At 41.0% G+C, this 14,608-nt stretch overlaps 7 protein-coding genes across 7 annotated transcripts; 4 read left to right on the top strand and 3 right to left on the bottom strand.

Annotated features, from left to right (window-relative positions):
- Positions 1-122: 122 nt before the first annotated feature.
- Positions 123-611, bottom strand: PAS_chr3_0665 (17-kDa component of the U4/U6aU5 tri-snRNP, plays an essential role in pre-mRNA splicing; the record flags this gene model as incomplete). Its single annotated transcript, XM_002492846.1, has 2 exons — positions 123-525; positions 574-611. 2 exons carry the CDS (start codon positions 609-611, stop codon positions 123-125), a joined length of 441 nt encoding a protein of 146 aa, XP_002492891.1.
- A 196-nt stretch (positions 612-807) lies between these two features.
- On the top strand, positions 808-1,266 carry PAS_chr3_0664 (Mitochondrial translational activator of the COB mRNA; the record flags this gene model as incomplete). The annotated part of the gene is made up of 1 exon (XM_002492845.1): positions 808-1,266. One exon carries the CDS (start codon positions 808-810, stop codon positions 1,264-1,266), a length of 459 nt encoding a protein of 152 aa, XP_002492890.1.
- Positions 1,267-1,329: 63 nt separating this feature from the next.
- PAS_chr3_0663 (Hypothetical protein) lies at positions 1,330-2,025 on the bottom strand (the record flags this gene model as incomplete). The annotated part of the gene is made up of 2 exons (XM_002492844.1): positions 1,330-1,957; positions 2,018-2,025. The coding sequence occupies 2 exons, from the start codon at positions 2,023-2,025 to the stop codon at positions 1,330-1,332; spliced, it is 636 nt and encodes a 211-aa protein (XP_002492889.1).
- Positions 2,026-2,987: 962 nt separating this feature from the next.
- Positions 2,988-4,889, top strand: PAS_chr3_0662 (Ferrioxamine B transporter; the record flags this gene model as incomplete). Its single annotated transcript, XM_002492843.1, has 1 exon — positions 2,988-4,889. The coding sequence occupies one exon, from the start codon at positions 2,988-2,990 to the stop codon at positions 4,887-4,889; it is 1,902 nt and encodes a 633-aa protein (XP_002492888.1).
- A 206-nt stretch (positions 4,890-5,095) lies between these two features.
- On the top strand, positions 5,096-6,388 carry PAS_chr3_0661 (uncharacterized protein; the record flags this gene model as incomplete). Its single annotated transcript, XM_002492842.1, has 1 exon — positions 5,096-6,388. The coding sequence occupies one exon, from the start codon at positions 5,096-5,098 to the stop codon at positions 6,386-6,388; it is 1,293 nt and encodes a 430-aa protein (XP_002492887.1).
- A 150-nt stretch (positions 6,389-6,538) lies between these two features.
- Positions 6,539-11,419, top strand: PAS_chr3_0660 (GTP/GDP exchange factor for Rsr1p (Bud1p) required for both axial and bipolar budding patterns; the record flags this gene model as incomplete). The annotated part of the gene is made up of 2 exons (XM_002492841.1): positions 6,539-6,608; positions 6,720-11,419. 2 exons carry the CDS (start codon positions 6,539-6,541, stop codon positions 11,417-11,419), a joined length of 4,770 nt encoding a protein of 1,589 aa, XP_002492886.1.
- A 65-nt stretch (positions 11,420-11,484) lies between these two features.
- PAS_chr3_0659 (Putative mitochondrial aconitase isozyme) lies at positions 11,485-13,866 on the bottom strand (the record flags this gene model as incomplete). The annotated part of the gene is made up of 1 exon (XM_002492840.1): positions 11,485-13,866. The coding sequence occupies one exon, from the start codon at positions 13,864-13,866 to the stop codon at positions 11,485-11,487; it is 2,382 nt and encodes a 793-aa protein (XP_002492885.1).
- Positions 13,867-14,608: the final 742 nt, after the last annotated feature.

The following is a 14,608-nucleotide window of genomic DNA, read 5'->3' as shown; positions in this document are numbered from 1 at the left end:
CTGCAAAACTAGGTAGGGACGGATGAGTAGGGGGTGGAGAAGAAGATCTAAAAAAAAAGCTTCTCCTCATTTAGAAAAACAAGAAAAGGAGAAGGCTTATGTAATCAAGCGCGGTTAGCCTTTCAAAAACCTGTGCTTCTATTAGTGTGACTATAACTCTTTGGACTGACAACCAAACCTTTTCCTTTCATGGCTCCTCTGTAGATTGTTTCAATTATGTCTATCATTTCCTGTTTACTTTGGAGCACAAAATTGAGCTTGTTGTTATTGCCTGTTCCAAAATCACACATCATATGTTTGTTTCTGTGAAAGAACATGATGGTCATGGGGTCATAGAGTTCATACATCGTGTTGAAATCTGGCACCTCATCTATGTTAACAAGGTAGCAGACTGCAAAGTTTTTCACTTCTTCGGTGACGCGGTAGAGAATTTCGTCCATCAACATGCAATCAGGGTCTGTTTCTCTGCCGAATCGAATGACAACCAGGCGGCTATCCTCGGACAAAATAGCTTGGTCAACATGCCTATCATGTTAGTAAGAGATCTATCTGCAGACTGAAAAAAGGACTTACCATCCTGTATGTAAATGGGGCAAAAAGACGCTTCCCATAGTTAGCGGGTGAACTAGTAATTTTTCTAGTTTTTTCTTAGGTGAGATGCGATTATGGATTATGTAAGTACTGGGAGTCGATATGCGTGTGCTGACCGTATTACATTGGGTCTACATCTGATTGGCGATACGAAAAGAGTAAACGTGAAAAAAAAAATAGATACAGAAGCGGAATCCATCTCAAGCTTATCAAAATATGGCTACCACAGCAAAAGAAGTCGCAAAACGGTTGGTGTCCGTTTTGGAGTCATTTCCAAAGGAAAGAATAGAACATTTCGCCTCTTTCAAGGAGGTTCAAGCCGAGAGATTTGCCGTGATTGCTGGATTACCATCCAAATCCAAGGATTTGAAGACAACCAAGTCAAACAAATCTATCGCAGAGATTGTCTCTTCTACATTGAGCAACAAAAGTGGTCCCAAAGATACATTCAAGACTGACGCTTTAACGTCGCAGGTTCTAGAGCAGCAGCTGGTTTCCGCTGCAAATATTTCACAGAACAAGTACTCTACATATTATCCAATCAGCTCCAAGCTATTGAAACCAAAAGGTAACCCAAATTATTACGACAGATTGGTAGGTGATTTGGAGAAAGGTGGTAAGCAAAAGGAGGGACTATTGTCCGGAATGATGACTGTTATAACGGGAAAGTATTAGGGTCTCTAATTTATACATGTACATATACCTGCGCAGCAGTATTTAATTAATGATATTCGACTGCTACTTCTTTGCGTATGTCAGATAGCATTCATGGTTTTTGATTTGGATTGTTTGGCCCAGTGCTTCTTTGCAGATAACGGCTGCTGACTCTTCAGTAAATTCTATTAGTGCAAGATTTCTTGGTTTCACTAGGTTGATCTCTTTAAGGCCCTGGAATTTGTCGAATATTGATTTGATGTCTGCAGATGTCAACTCTGGATCCACTTTTTGCAGTAGGAGTAACTTGTTAGGCTCATTGTTGATCACTATCTTTATACGTTTAGTCTTTTGTTTTGGTTCTTCGTCGGAAGAGGCTCGTTTCCTATTCTTTTGTTCCTTCTCTACTTTCCTCTTTTTCAAGTAATCTTCAAACTCTGTCTTGCCCAACGTTTCCTTCAACACTGCATCGCTTTGGGATGTAGCATCCTGAATCTCCAATTGTTTATCGAAGAGCATTGTTCCTTGGAGTGATTGCACCGCATCGATTGCGTTCTCCTGTTTTGCATAAGCTACGAAGGCTTGTCCCTTCATTTTCAGATTCTTGTGAGCTGTGATTGCGAGAACATTTCCATATGGCGAAAACAGTTCATCTAGTTTTTTCTTTAAAGTGTTGACCGAGACTTTTTCGTTCAGATTTCGAACGTAGAGACTGTAATGTTAGTACCTCATTCACGATCCGATTATGCATTAATCAGGAAAATTCACATACGTCGCCATATTACCACTCTGATCCAAGCTTTACTCTTTCTGTCTTACAGAGTAGAACCACTGGTGAGCAGCTAAATCCGAAGAAAATCGACTTTCGACAGAACTATCACGTGACCAGCCAAATTTTGGAAACGCAGGAACTGGCCTCAGCCAGCCCCCTCTAAAAAATAATTGGCGCAGAAACAGCTGGCCAGCCTGCGCCCAGCTATTTCGTTTTTCGTTTGCTTCGCACCAAATACAAATGGACTCCGGCGAACCAAATGCTTCGCCAATTGGACCGCCTGCGTTACGTAATTTCAATATTTTAAGGGTTGCGCTATAAAAAAGCTTGGCAAAGGTTACATCAGAGTCTGAACTTAATTAATTATCCTGAAAAGAAAAATCCCCTAAATAGTGGAATGGGAAGCAGAACTTTGAGCAAAAAAAATATGAGTTGTCGACCCCCGCTTTTAGTCAGAGCTTACTCAGCAGGGGTATCTGATGTACTAAGGCTGTGTTAAGTCTCGCAATACGCATATTTGTTCAAATCTGACTGGGTATTGTGATGGTTGCAGCAGATTACCGGGAATGTCCATAATTCCTGGAGAAGCCTCTCAAAAAAGGATAATTTTGCAGATTCGAGAGCAATTATAAGCATGTTTTTTTAGGCACTCCTTCTAAGACCGTCCACCAACCCCCTAGTGTCCCATAATTTGCTGATGATCTGATAACTATCTTTTTTCCTTTTTTTGGTCTTCTGCGTTTCTTTTCAAGTTCAACTTTGAAACACTCGCATTATCCGGAATTTACTTCCCTAAAAACTTTAAAACTGAGGCATTCAATTGCATTAGACGCAGTAGGATTTTTTATTCAGGTCGTACTGTTAAATCTTAGCAAAATTTATTGGACAGTAGTTTCTTTTTCTGGGTTGCCTCCACTCGTATAAAAGGCAACAAGTCCAAAGAGGGCACCATCTGAATCGTCAAATAAAAATGTCTGCTGAATCTGTGAGTGATAAAGGCTCTTCAGGCACCCCACCAGTGGTAAATGAAACTACTGTCAATAATGCGACAGGCCCAAAGAAAGTGGTCCCAAGGGTCGAAGGACTACGCTCCAACAATATCCATCTTTTCAACCTGGAGGAAAAGACTTATGGTGTCAAGAGAATTGAAGTTCTTGCTAAACAGTACAAGAGCCCACTTGCTTACGTCGTATTTTTCTTCTCCATCTTTTTGGTCGCATACGCTTACGGTTTGGATGCTACAATGAGAGGAACTCTGCAGTCTTACGCAACCTCCTCATACGCTGAACATTCCCGTATTGCTACCGTTAACGTTGTTAGATCTGCAACTTCTGCCCTGGCTCAACCAATTTATGCCAGATTGTCAGACAATTTTGGGCGTCTTGAGTTGTTCCTGGTATCCATCGTTTTGTACGTCGTGGGAACCATTGTTATGTCCCAGGCTTACGATTTCCCCAGATTCGCCGGTGGTTCTGTTTTATGGCAATTCGGTTACTCTGGTGTTATCATCTTAATACAAATTATGTCTGCTGACGCCTCCACTTTGAACTGGAGGGTTGCATGTTCTTTTGTTGCAGCTCTGCCATTTATTATCAATACCTGGGTTTCAGGTAACATTATTGAAGTGGCTTCTACCAACTGGTCTTGGAATATTGGATTCTGGGCTTTCGCATTCCCTTTGGCTTGTCTTCCACTTATCGGATGTTTCCTGCACATGTGGTTTTTGTCCATCAAGAATGGTGACATGAGGAGACTGAAGGAGGAGGACCAATCTGATTTCCGAAAGTTAGGATTCAAGAAGTTCATGGTTGAGGTATTCTTCTGGAAGTTGGATTTTGTTGGTCTGTTTTTGTTGACTTTGGTTATTGGTCTAATCTTGGTTCCAATTTCCGTTGCTGGAGGAATAGAAAACCAATGGGCTACTGCTGATATCTTGGTCCCATTCTTCCTAGGTTGGGCTTGTATTCCTTTCTTTGCCGTATGGGAGATCAAATATGCCCGTAACCCATTGTTACCTTCTGATATGGTTAAAGATCGTGCCGTTTGGTCAGCATTGTTCATTGGTGTTTTCTTGACTTTTATTTGGTACATGCAAGGTGATTTCTTGTACACTGCTTTGGTCGTTTCATTCAACGAATCTACTAAATCTGCCCAGAGAATCGCCTCCTTGTACTCGTTCGCATCGGTTATTACAGGTTCTCTCCTCGGTCTGGTTTTGGTCCGTATTAGAAGATTAAAACCATTCGTTTTGTTTGGTGTTTCTGGCTGGATGCTTGCCTTTGGTCTATTGATCCACTACAGAGGTGACACTCGTTCCCACGGTGGTGTTATTGGTGCCCAAGTCCTGCTTGGTTTCTTTGCTGGTTTTTTCACCTACCCTGTGCAAGCATCTATTCAGGCAGTTGTTGACCATGAACGTATGGCTATTGCCCTTGCGCTCTACTTGACCTCTTACAATATTGGTGGTGCCATTGGTGGTGCTGTCTCTGGAGCTGTCTGGCAAGATATCATGCCAAGAGAATTGGAAAAAGGTTTTGCTGACTTTACCAACACTACCTTGTCAGTCTTCGCCTATGGATCTCCATTTGAGTTTATCCTTGAGTATCCATGGGGAACTCCAGAGAGAATGGTTGTAGTTGAAGCTTACAAGTACACGCAGAAGATCTTGTGTATCATCGGTGTCTGTTTGTGTATTCCTTTAATTGGGGCTGCTTTCTTGCTGAGAAACCCAGAACTGAAGTCTGTGCAGTCATTCGAACTGGATGTCTCAACCACCACTGATGAAGACGGTGAAAAGTACTATGAGACAGAAGGCTACAAAGCTGAGAAGAACAGCTTGTGGCAACGTATGATGAACCTTTTCAAACTTTGAGCACTTAATTTCGGACTCAAAGTATAATCATAATATATAATTAATTTTATGGACCTCCGTATTTGACATTATTGCAGTAGATAAGTAAATTATCGGTATCCCGACTAGACAGTGTACCTTAATATATATAGGCTCGAATTTGATAAAGGATCTCCCACAACAAAAGATTCAAGCAACTATACGATAAGATACTACATAACTTTTCAATGGTGAATATTCCCGATAAACCAATCAACTCTCACAAGCCAGTTCGAATTGCCCTTCTGGGCCCTTCAAATTCTGGAAAATCCTCTTTCGTGCAAAGAGCGGTGCATAACACATTCCTAGAAACTTATTACCCTACGAGGAACATTGTGCCAGCTGTGTTTGAATTTCGTCCAACCAACCCCACAAGCAGACAAATACTAGACTTCAATGCTTCATTAAGTCACATGGAAGACATGAATGCTGATTCTTCGCTACGAGTTGGATATGCTACATCAGTGACTCTTCATCATAATGAGCTAATAAGACTCTCTGATCGTAACTATCCCAAAAATTCTACTCACAACGAAATATATACCACACTCTCCAATGAGGGGTCACAAAAGGAGAATCGAACGTCGTTCAAAGCTCAAGATTCTGCTTTATCTCCCGTCCCCTCTCTTGTGTCGTACAATCCTCCCTTTACGACGCCCATTCTGACAGAGTTGGTGGACAGCCCTCCTTACAATCGAAGGCAGACTGTACCCTTTCTTGAGGCAAGTTTGGATGCCAAATTGCCCTCAGAATTTCTTCACAGATTGGCGCTAGAACCAAGAAAAAATATTCAAGTTCAACCTCTTTTAGTTGCTAGTGGGGCTAGTGAAATGAATGGATCGATAGACGGATATCTGTTTTTTTATTCTTGTGTTCCTTCTCTGAATCCTCCGGAATATTCAGAGTCTCCTGAAACCAAAGATGGCAAAGCTACAGAAGAGGAGACCACTTTCGAAAAGCTTACTGAAAGTGATGATCCAATTAGTATACTAAAGTCTATCAAATTGGCTGTAGTAGATGCTTGGAAAGACTACAATAGGTATAAAAAGAACTGGCTAGATGGAGAAGAATGCGATGTCTATTCTCTGTCTAACACTATCAAATCTTTGTGGAAATCTGGCAGCAGTAAGGTCCCTACGAACCCTCCTCGAATTGAAAAGACGGAAAGCGGTAGCACTACCACATCCTCAGTTGACGAGAAAGTGAGACATGAACTACAGAATTACAGAGACTTACCACCCGTGACCATTGTCTGCACACACGCAGACTCTCCATTGAAATCACCGGTTTTGATAGAGAAAGGAAAGAAGCTAGCGCGAGAGTGGAACTGTGGATTTGTACTTATGAGCAATTTATCTGGGTCAAACGCTCAGGAGTGTTTGGCCTTGACCATCAGAGAAATAGCTGAAAGAAACAAATCCAGGTCCCCTTCTAATAACAAAAGAAACAAACTGGTTCAGAAACTGATGCAAATGAATTAACTGAGCGATACTAGAATGGGAACAGTTTTTGATGTCATATGCGCGATAGAGGACGCGTTAACGCCCCGGTTTTTTTTTTGAAAGATCCCTCCTTCTCCTGATTTAGAAGTCAAAGGAACTCCAATAACTCCAAGGAACATAAACACACAAATGGACAGAGAGTCCTTGATGACCACGATCCAAGAGGAGAACTCGGGTGTGGAGTTTAGTTTTGAGAAAGGTATGTATCACTTTTTTCTCGGTTTTCCATTTCTGTATATTCAAGATTAGTATCACTAACAACGTTCAGGAGTTCCCAATCAACCAACGAAAACTGAAGCCGATGAAGTAGTGACACCTGTTATAAAATCATCAGGAAAGTTGCTGAGTCCCTTGAATCTAGTAAATTATTCGGAGCCAAGTCCTGCAAAGTCAATAGACTCAATGGGATTTAAGCATATCACTCCTTTGAATATTCTTTCTGCAGAACACGATAAAGAACATAAGAAGGCTCTCAAAGAGATAGAAATTAATAAGAGTGGTGACAGACTTTCTGAAATACCCGGTTCGTTTCCATATCAGTCCGTTGATGAAATTACTAACGAGAATGCAGCAGTGGTTGCAAATGAGTTGGATAGGTTGAAACTGAAAACCAACAAAAAGAATTCAAGTGGAAGCGGCCAGCAATTGGGTCAGGATGTTTCCTACGGAAAGTACAGACAAAGCGTGGCTTCCTCCTTATTTTTCACTGCTTCTTCTGGGTCTTCTAGAGCGTCATACTCTCAAAACAATTCCTATGCAAATGATCTCGAAGGATTTGATGATGACTCAACGAGACATAATGTGACTGAGACTCTTCATTCTAGAGATCATAGTGATGCGTCAAGCTCAGCTTTTTCTTATTTGAAGGCAGCCGAAATTATCACTGTTTCGAACCAATCCTTCCCTTCCAACCCTTCCGCCTCTGATGGGTCCAAGCGTCATAATAGATCAGACAGTTCACCTAGTCATTCTTCAAGTAATGATGATGACTACGGCTTTTTTGACAACGGACTAATGGAACCATCCCACGTCTTTAATGGAAATATGTCTAGCCCTATGGCAACAACCCCTTTAGTCGGAACATTCAACATAGACAGTGATGAGACTCCAAGAATCAATCAAGTAAATTCACCACCTCCTGTAAAGCCAAACGATCGTTCGACTACTGATACCTTTGAACCTAAAGGTTTGAATTTTCGAAATACAGCTGTTTCAACTACTTCAAGTTGGTACCCTCCAAATTCCAATACTAACGCACACAGAAACACCCAGGATACTATAAATGAAAAACTAAACGAAACTGATTCTGATGATGCGGATGCATCCTCAAATCATGAAAGCTCACATAGCTTTCACCCTAGTGACGAAGACCAGATGCGCAATTCAAGAATGAGTCTTCAACTTTCAAGCCAGGAAACTAACGATTTGACAAAGAGAGAGAATTCTTCCAGTCAAATGAACAAGATTGTGAGCAATCACTCTTCTCAACAGCCTGAGCTTGTAGATGATGATTACACTTATTCTTCATTATATGTTGTTGCGATTCATAAATTTGATGCCTCAACACTACAATCAGGTAATGACTCGTCAATTTGCCTCTCCTTTGACAAAGGAGATTTGGTGTTTACCTATCTGGTAGATAAAAGTGGCTGGGGTGAAGTCATATTACTGAATACTTTAAAGAGAGGTTGGGTTCCAATGAATTACTTCAAACCTGCAATACCGGAAAGCATACCTGAGCAAGCCAAGAGTCTTTCCCCCAATGCCTACCTTGCATTTTCAAAAAAGCCATTGGCCAGATTGTTTGTGGCAAGTGCAAAGTTTTTACTAGAGCCTACCGTAAAGCCCATTTACTCGTCAACTAGCAAAGAAATAAAGGGGTATTCGTTTGATAATGGTTCCATAAATGGAATAAGAGATGGTGTCCGCAGGTTATTAGAAGATACGAATTGTATCTCGAGGACAACGGACGTTGTGAAAAGCAAGCCAATCATTCGAAAGGTTCGTAAGAGTTTGTTGCGTGATTGGTACAACCTTATGGTAAAAGCTCAACAATATAGAAACACCATTGATATTACCAAAATTGAAATTCTGCAATTAATGGTCTATCAAGTAGTACGCAAGGCCATCGCTTTTTTGGAGATCTGGGGTTTGGAATCTGAATCTATTGCTTCTGAACCTGTTAAAGTGGAAAAGATCAATCAGGCCCTTCGATCTGAGACCATGACAGCTAGCGAAGGAGCATTGCCGTGTTTATCTGAATCACCATTTGCCAAGGACAGATTACAGACGATATACAAGTATAGCATATCTTACCTATCATTAATCATGGGCCGTTTAGACATAATTGAAAATAATTATGTTGGATGCAAGTACCTCGAGAATTTGACTCATCAAATCATCAATTTAATGAAGGAGTTATTGCTCATTGGAAAAACGTGTCAGGAGAAGCTTACAGATTACAGTAACCACCGAAGTCAACTTGTCAAACTTGACAACTCATTAGATACAATTCTGTCACATATCAGTGAACTTGTAACTTCCGTTAAAGTGTTCATCTCAAGAACAATGAATCAGCTAGCTTCCCAAGGAAAGAAACAATTAATGGACAATTACAATCAAACGAATGGAATAAAGAATCTCGACAATGATGAGAACTACTATTATACTATTGAAGGCGGCAAGATCATTAAAACCTGTAGTAAGATGGTTGTAAAAATAGGTGAAGCAACAGCCACATTGAAGGGTCTCCTAGATATCACAAACGATTTCCAGTTACCTGGTGAGAAACAACATATCGATTTTGATTCGGCAAAAGTCGATGCTTCAGCCTTTATCAAGGCATGTTCTGAGAGTTTGATGAAGAATAACCAAATTAGCGCCAAAGTGCAAAAACATGTTCAATCTAATAGGTCAGTTTCTGCCAGAAATGTACAAGACAACCGAAAGTCAAAAAGATTTTCAATGTTTAAAAGTGGAGTTCCTGGAGGATTTGACTTGAAACCGGAAGCATTGGACTCTTTGTCAAACTTTCTGCCTGATGTCACACCTTCATCTCCGTTCATTTCGAATGATGAAGAGTTCACAAAGTTTCAACACGCAAATGAGAATTCAACTAGTGATGAGCTTAAAGGTTACGAGTATCGTAGTGATCTTAACAAGTTTCATGACATATATGCTGGAGTGGAATCAGAGATTGTCAGAAGCAATGAAGACGGTACAATTCTTGGTGCATCATTCAGGGCTCTTGTTTACATGCTCACAAACGAAGCAACACCTCCAAACTATTTCTTTATATCGGTGTTTTTTCTAACATTTAGAATTTTTTCCACTAGTAACGATCTCCTGGAAGAATTAGTAATCAGGTTTGATATTGACGACAAGCAGTTGAAGAATGAGTCCAAGATGGAATCAGTGGATCGAACCACAGCCGATACTCTCACATTAAAATCAAAACTTACTTCTAGAAGAAGGTTGATTTGTAAAACGTTTCGATTATGGATGGAGAGTTATTGGAAACATAGTTCTGATTATCCTCTTCTTGCAACTCTCATTAATTTTTTCAATGAAGGTATAAGTGAATACTTGCCTCTTGAGGCTATGAAATTGCTGGAGATCGCTTCTAATCTGATGAGCGATCCTCCAGTTGAGAATGACAAGGACCGCTTCGAATACTACAACAGTATCGCTAATACCAAGCAATTGGTCAAACGAAAAATTATCGATACTCGTGAAGCTAGAGGCTTCTCTGGCTTGTCTTTTTTGTCATCAGGCATCGAAGATGAAGTAAACGAATTGGAAAGAATCGAAACCACTAGTTCCATCTCTTCAAGATTATCTCAAAAATCCTTTGCCTTGCCCTCATCCAGGAGCTTAGTTACGTTAGGCTCCTTACTATCCGACCAAGATAACTCTAAGATTCGTGCATTATGTCTGGGTTATAGAAGAATGTTACAAGGACATTGGCAGGCCAATACATACAACGATGCGATTAGCAAACAGTTTCCAACAATCGAAACAGACCAACAAATTGAAATGTGGTGGAAAATCTGCCAAGAAAGGTGGAAACTTCCAGAGACACCTCTTACTCTATTAAACTTTAATATTAATGAACTGGCCAAGCAGTTGACACTTCTTGAAAGTCGGTTATTTTGTTCAATTAAAGTTGAAGAACTGCTGAATCAAAACTTTACTGCCAAGAAACTGGACCTTAATCTCTCTCCTAATATTCATAGATCAGTTTTGTTCACCAATTGTCTTTCAGAATATGTGCTAGACAGTATACTAACACCAAGTCTCAGCTCAAAACAAAGATCGGGTGTATTCAAACAATGGTTAAAGGTTGGAGCATCTTGTCTCGAGCTGAGAAATTATAATTCACTGGCTGCTATCATGACTTCCTTACAAAGCTTTTTACTAACGAGAATTAATGAACTGATTCCCTCGTTGTCTACTAAGAACAAGGAGTTATACGACTATCTTATCACAATAATCCACCCTGAAAAGAATTACTCCGTTTATAGAGGAAAACTCAGGGCATTTTTGGAGTCCTCATCCTCCAAGATTCCAATCGTACCCTACCTGAGTTTGTTTTTGCAGGATTTAACATTTGTGGTGGATGGTAATCCAAACTACAGAAAGTCAACTAGTAAGCTACTTCCTCAAAAGTTGATCAATGTGGACAAGTACTACAAGGTAACGTCCATAGTATCTAACTTAGAAGAGTTACAAGTTCCGTACCCAGACATTCCACCTGAACACTCTAATATGGATAACTTATTCAACAAACTGCAGGGTCAGGTTGTAGGAAGAAGGTTTTCTGTGTTCTCCCGAACTAGTAAAGCTAGTGGTATTGCACTAAGTGAGAATGCTCTCAAGTATGGAATGACTGGAATTCTTGAGTTCCAAGAGCTTATACTGTTAGAGATTTGGAAAATAAAGCAGTTAAACCTTTCTGACGAAGACAGAGCTTGGAAGATGAGCTGCAAGATTCAGCCCAGAGGTGACTGAAATATTATAACTTTCTATTGAATATTTCTCTATAAATACAGGACACTATTAATAAACACTCTAGTCTATTGCTGTTCCCTCTTCAATCTACCAATATAGTTGATGGCAGATCCAGCCTTGAAGAATTCCACTTGATCCTTCGACATGGTGTGCTTACATGGAACTTCAAAAGTCTCACCCGATCTCTTTGTGACTTTGATGTTAATGATACCCCCATTGTCACCACCCTTCTCAAGCATATCTATGAGATTGGTAGTTTCCAATTTGTCACCAGCAGACAGTTTGTCGTAATCTGATTCGTTAGCAAAAGTCAATGGCAACATACCTTGTTTCTTCAGGTTGGTCTCGTGAATTCTGGCAAATGATTTGACCAATATAGCTTTTCCCCCTAGGAACCTTGGAGATAGAGCAGCGTGCTCTCTTGCAGAGCCTTCACCATAGTTGTGCTCAGCAACAACAATCCATGGGCGGTTTTCATTTTTCCATTTGATCATGAGTTCAGGTATTCCATAACTAGTTCCATCCAAGTCATATGCGGTATTGACTTCTCCTGTCTCTTTATTTTGGGCACCAATCAAAGTGTTATTAGAGATATTCTCCAAATGACCTTTGTATTTCAACCAAGCACCAGCAGCTGAAATGTGGTCGGTGGTACATTTACCTTCAACCTTCAAGAGTAAAGTGGTAGAAAGCTCTTTACCATCCCAGGCTTCAAAAGGTTCCAGGAGTTGCAATCTATCGGAATCTGGGGAAACTTCGACTTGAACCTCAGGTACGGGTACCGGCTCTAATTCAGGGTAAAATTCTTCACGGCCAGCAATGAAACCGTTACTGGGGAGCTCTTCACCAGCAGGAGGCTGGAACTTGAATTCATCGCCGTTTTGCAATTTGATTGTCTGTGTAAGAGGGTTGAAGTTCATGTCTCCGGAGTAGATCATTGCAGTGACAATATCAGGAGAGGTCAAAAAGTTCATGGTGTTTCTGTTACCATCATTTCTTGCTCTAAAGTTTCTGTTGAATGATGTGAATATAACATTGGTATCCTTTGGTGCATTGGCACCTCTGTCCCATTGACCAATACATGGTCCACAAGCATTAGCCAGAACAATAGCTCCATTCTTTTCAAAGGTTTCGATAAGACCATCTCTTTCTATAGTTGCCCTAATTTGCTCAGATCCTGGAGTGACAAAGAAAGGAATTTTTGGTTTCAGTCCAGCTTTCTCGGCTTGCTTCATTATCGACACAGCTCTAGACATATCTTGGTATGAAGAGTTAGTACAAGATCCAATAAGACCTGCAGTAATGTTCTGGGGCCACTTGTTCTCTTTAGTAGTTTCGCTCAGTTTAGAAATTGGAGTGGAGAGATCAGGAGTGAAAGGGCCGTTAACACTAGGCTCTAAAGTGTTTAAGTCAATTTCGACGACCTGATCATACTGGGCGCCTTCATCAGCAGTCATAAAACCAAAATTTTTGTTGACATCACGGGCCAAATCTGCGATAGGTGCTCTGTTAGTAGCTCTGAGATATCTGTAATGAGCATCTTGCATAGGAAAGGTTGAAGTAGTAGCACCAATTTCAGCACCCATATTACAGATGGTGGCCATACCAGTACACGAAAGTGACTTAACACCTTCCCCAAAGTATTCAACAATGAATCCGGTACCACCTCTAACGGTAAGAAGGCCAGCTAGATGGGTAATAATATCCTTTGGAGACGACCAACCACTCAGCTGACCAGTCAGTTTTACTCCCAAAATCTTGGGCGCTTTCAGTTCCCATGGAGTACCAGTCAAGGCGTCAACGGCATCTGCACCACCCACACCAATTGCGATAGCACCTAATCCTCCAGCGTTAGGAGTATGAGAATCAGTACCCAACATCATCAGACCAGGAACGGAAAAGTTCTCTAGAACAATTTGGTGGATGATACCAGAACCGGGGCCCCAGAATTGTATTCCGTATTTTTCCCCGCAAGATTGCAAGAAGTCAAAAACCTCTTTGTTAGTAGCGATGGATGATTTCAGATCAGACTTGGCACCGTCTTTACCAACAATCAAGTGGTCACAATGTATTGAGCCCGGAACAGCAGTGTTTGGCATTCCACATGTCATGAACTGTAGTAAAGCCATTTGAGCTGACGCATCTTGCATGGCCACTCGATCGGGGTTCAGTTTGAAATATTCAACACCTCTAATGTTTGCAGTAGATCCTTTGCCCACGGCTAGCTCTTCGGGTTCGACCAAATGTGAGTAAAGAATCTTCTCAGCCAACGTCAATGGCTGATTATTCAAGACCCTTTTGGCGACAGCCAAATTTTTCAGAAGTTTAGCGTAAGGAGGAGTACGAGATTCAAATCCCTTTGGTGCAACTATTGAATCTGTATTTATCGCCGTTGCCAGGCCTCTTTGGGAAGCACGAAGTGCTCTTACTCTACTGGCAAGCATCATTGACAAATCTGGTCAAGATTTTTACGAAAACAAAAATTTTCAGAGTTCTTGAAGGGAGAATGAAAAAAAAAAATTTCAGAAAAAATTTACTACTCAAACCGACTCAATCCAATCAAACTGTGGATATTGTCAATCAGCCGTAATAGTCATAGCTTTCCTTATCGCGGATGTCAAATGTCAGATGTCAGATTCGCCGAGATGTGAGATGTGAGATGTGAGATACGGAAGTGAAAGGAAAAGTGGAGGCAGCTGGGTCAACCGAGATAACCCGAAATCTTCTATTGTCGTCTTGAAGGGTGCCTGTACGCAATATGAAATAGGCAGCATAACGAGATATTGTGAACAATAAAATAGCGTGACACAACTGTGAGAGGCTTAGGAACAGAATTCCCGCCCAATCACAACCGCAAGACCGACCCGACCCACCCCTCTAATCTGATCTCGTAATGCTGCGGAACATTGTAGAAACATTCTCCCCCCGACATGATGCTCACGTGCCACGTAGCTATTGTTTTATTGCTGTTATCAGAAGATTCTGTTTATCTGTCTCGTCTCAGGTCACGGACCAGGCATTCCACTCCAATCCTCGATTGGTTGTCAAACTCTAAAATGTTGAATGCCAATTGGATTGGCTTTTCGATATTGAGGGGAAGAATAAGCAATGGTCGTTCCGTCGTCCTCACAACTCTGGCATTTTGCATGCTTCTGCGGCGGCACAGAGTGGGATCTTTTGCCAACGATG

Source organism: Komagataella phaffii, chromosome 3, assembly GCF_000027005.1.
Source record: "Komagataella phaffii GS115 chromosome 3, complete sequence".
NCBI classification, from domain to species: domain Eukaryota; kingdom Fungi; phylum Ascomycota; class Pichiomycetes; order Pichiales; family Pichiaceae; genus Komagataella; species Komagataella phaffii.
The sequence above is the reverse complement of the archived record's forward strand: the minus strand, read 5'-3'. Positions and strand labels throughout refer to the sequence as shown.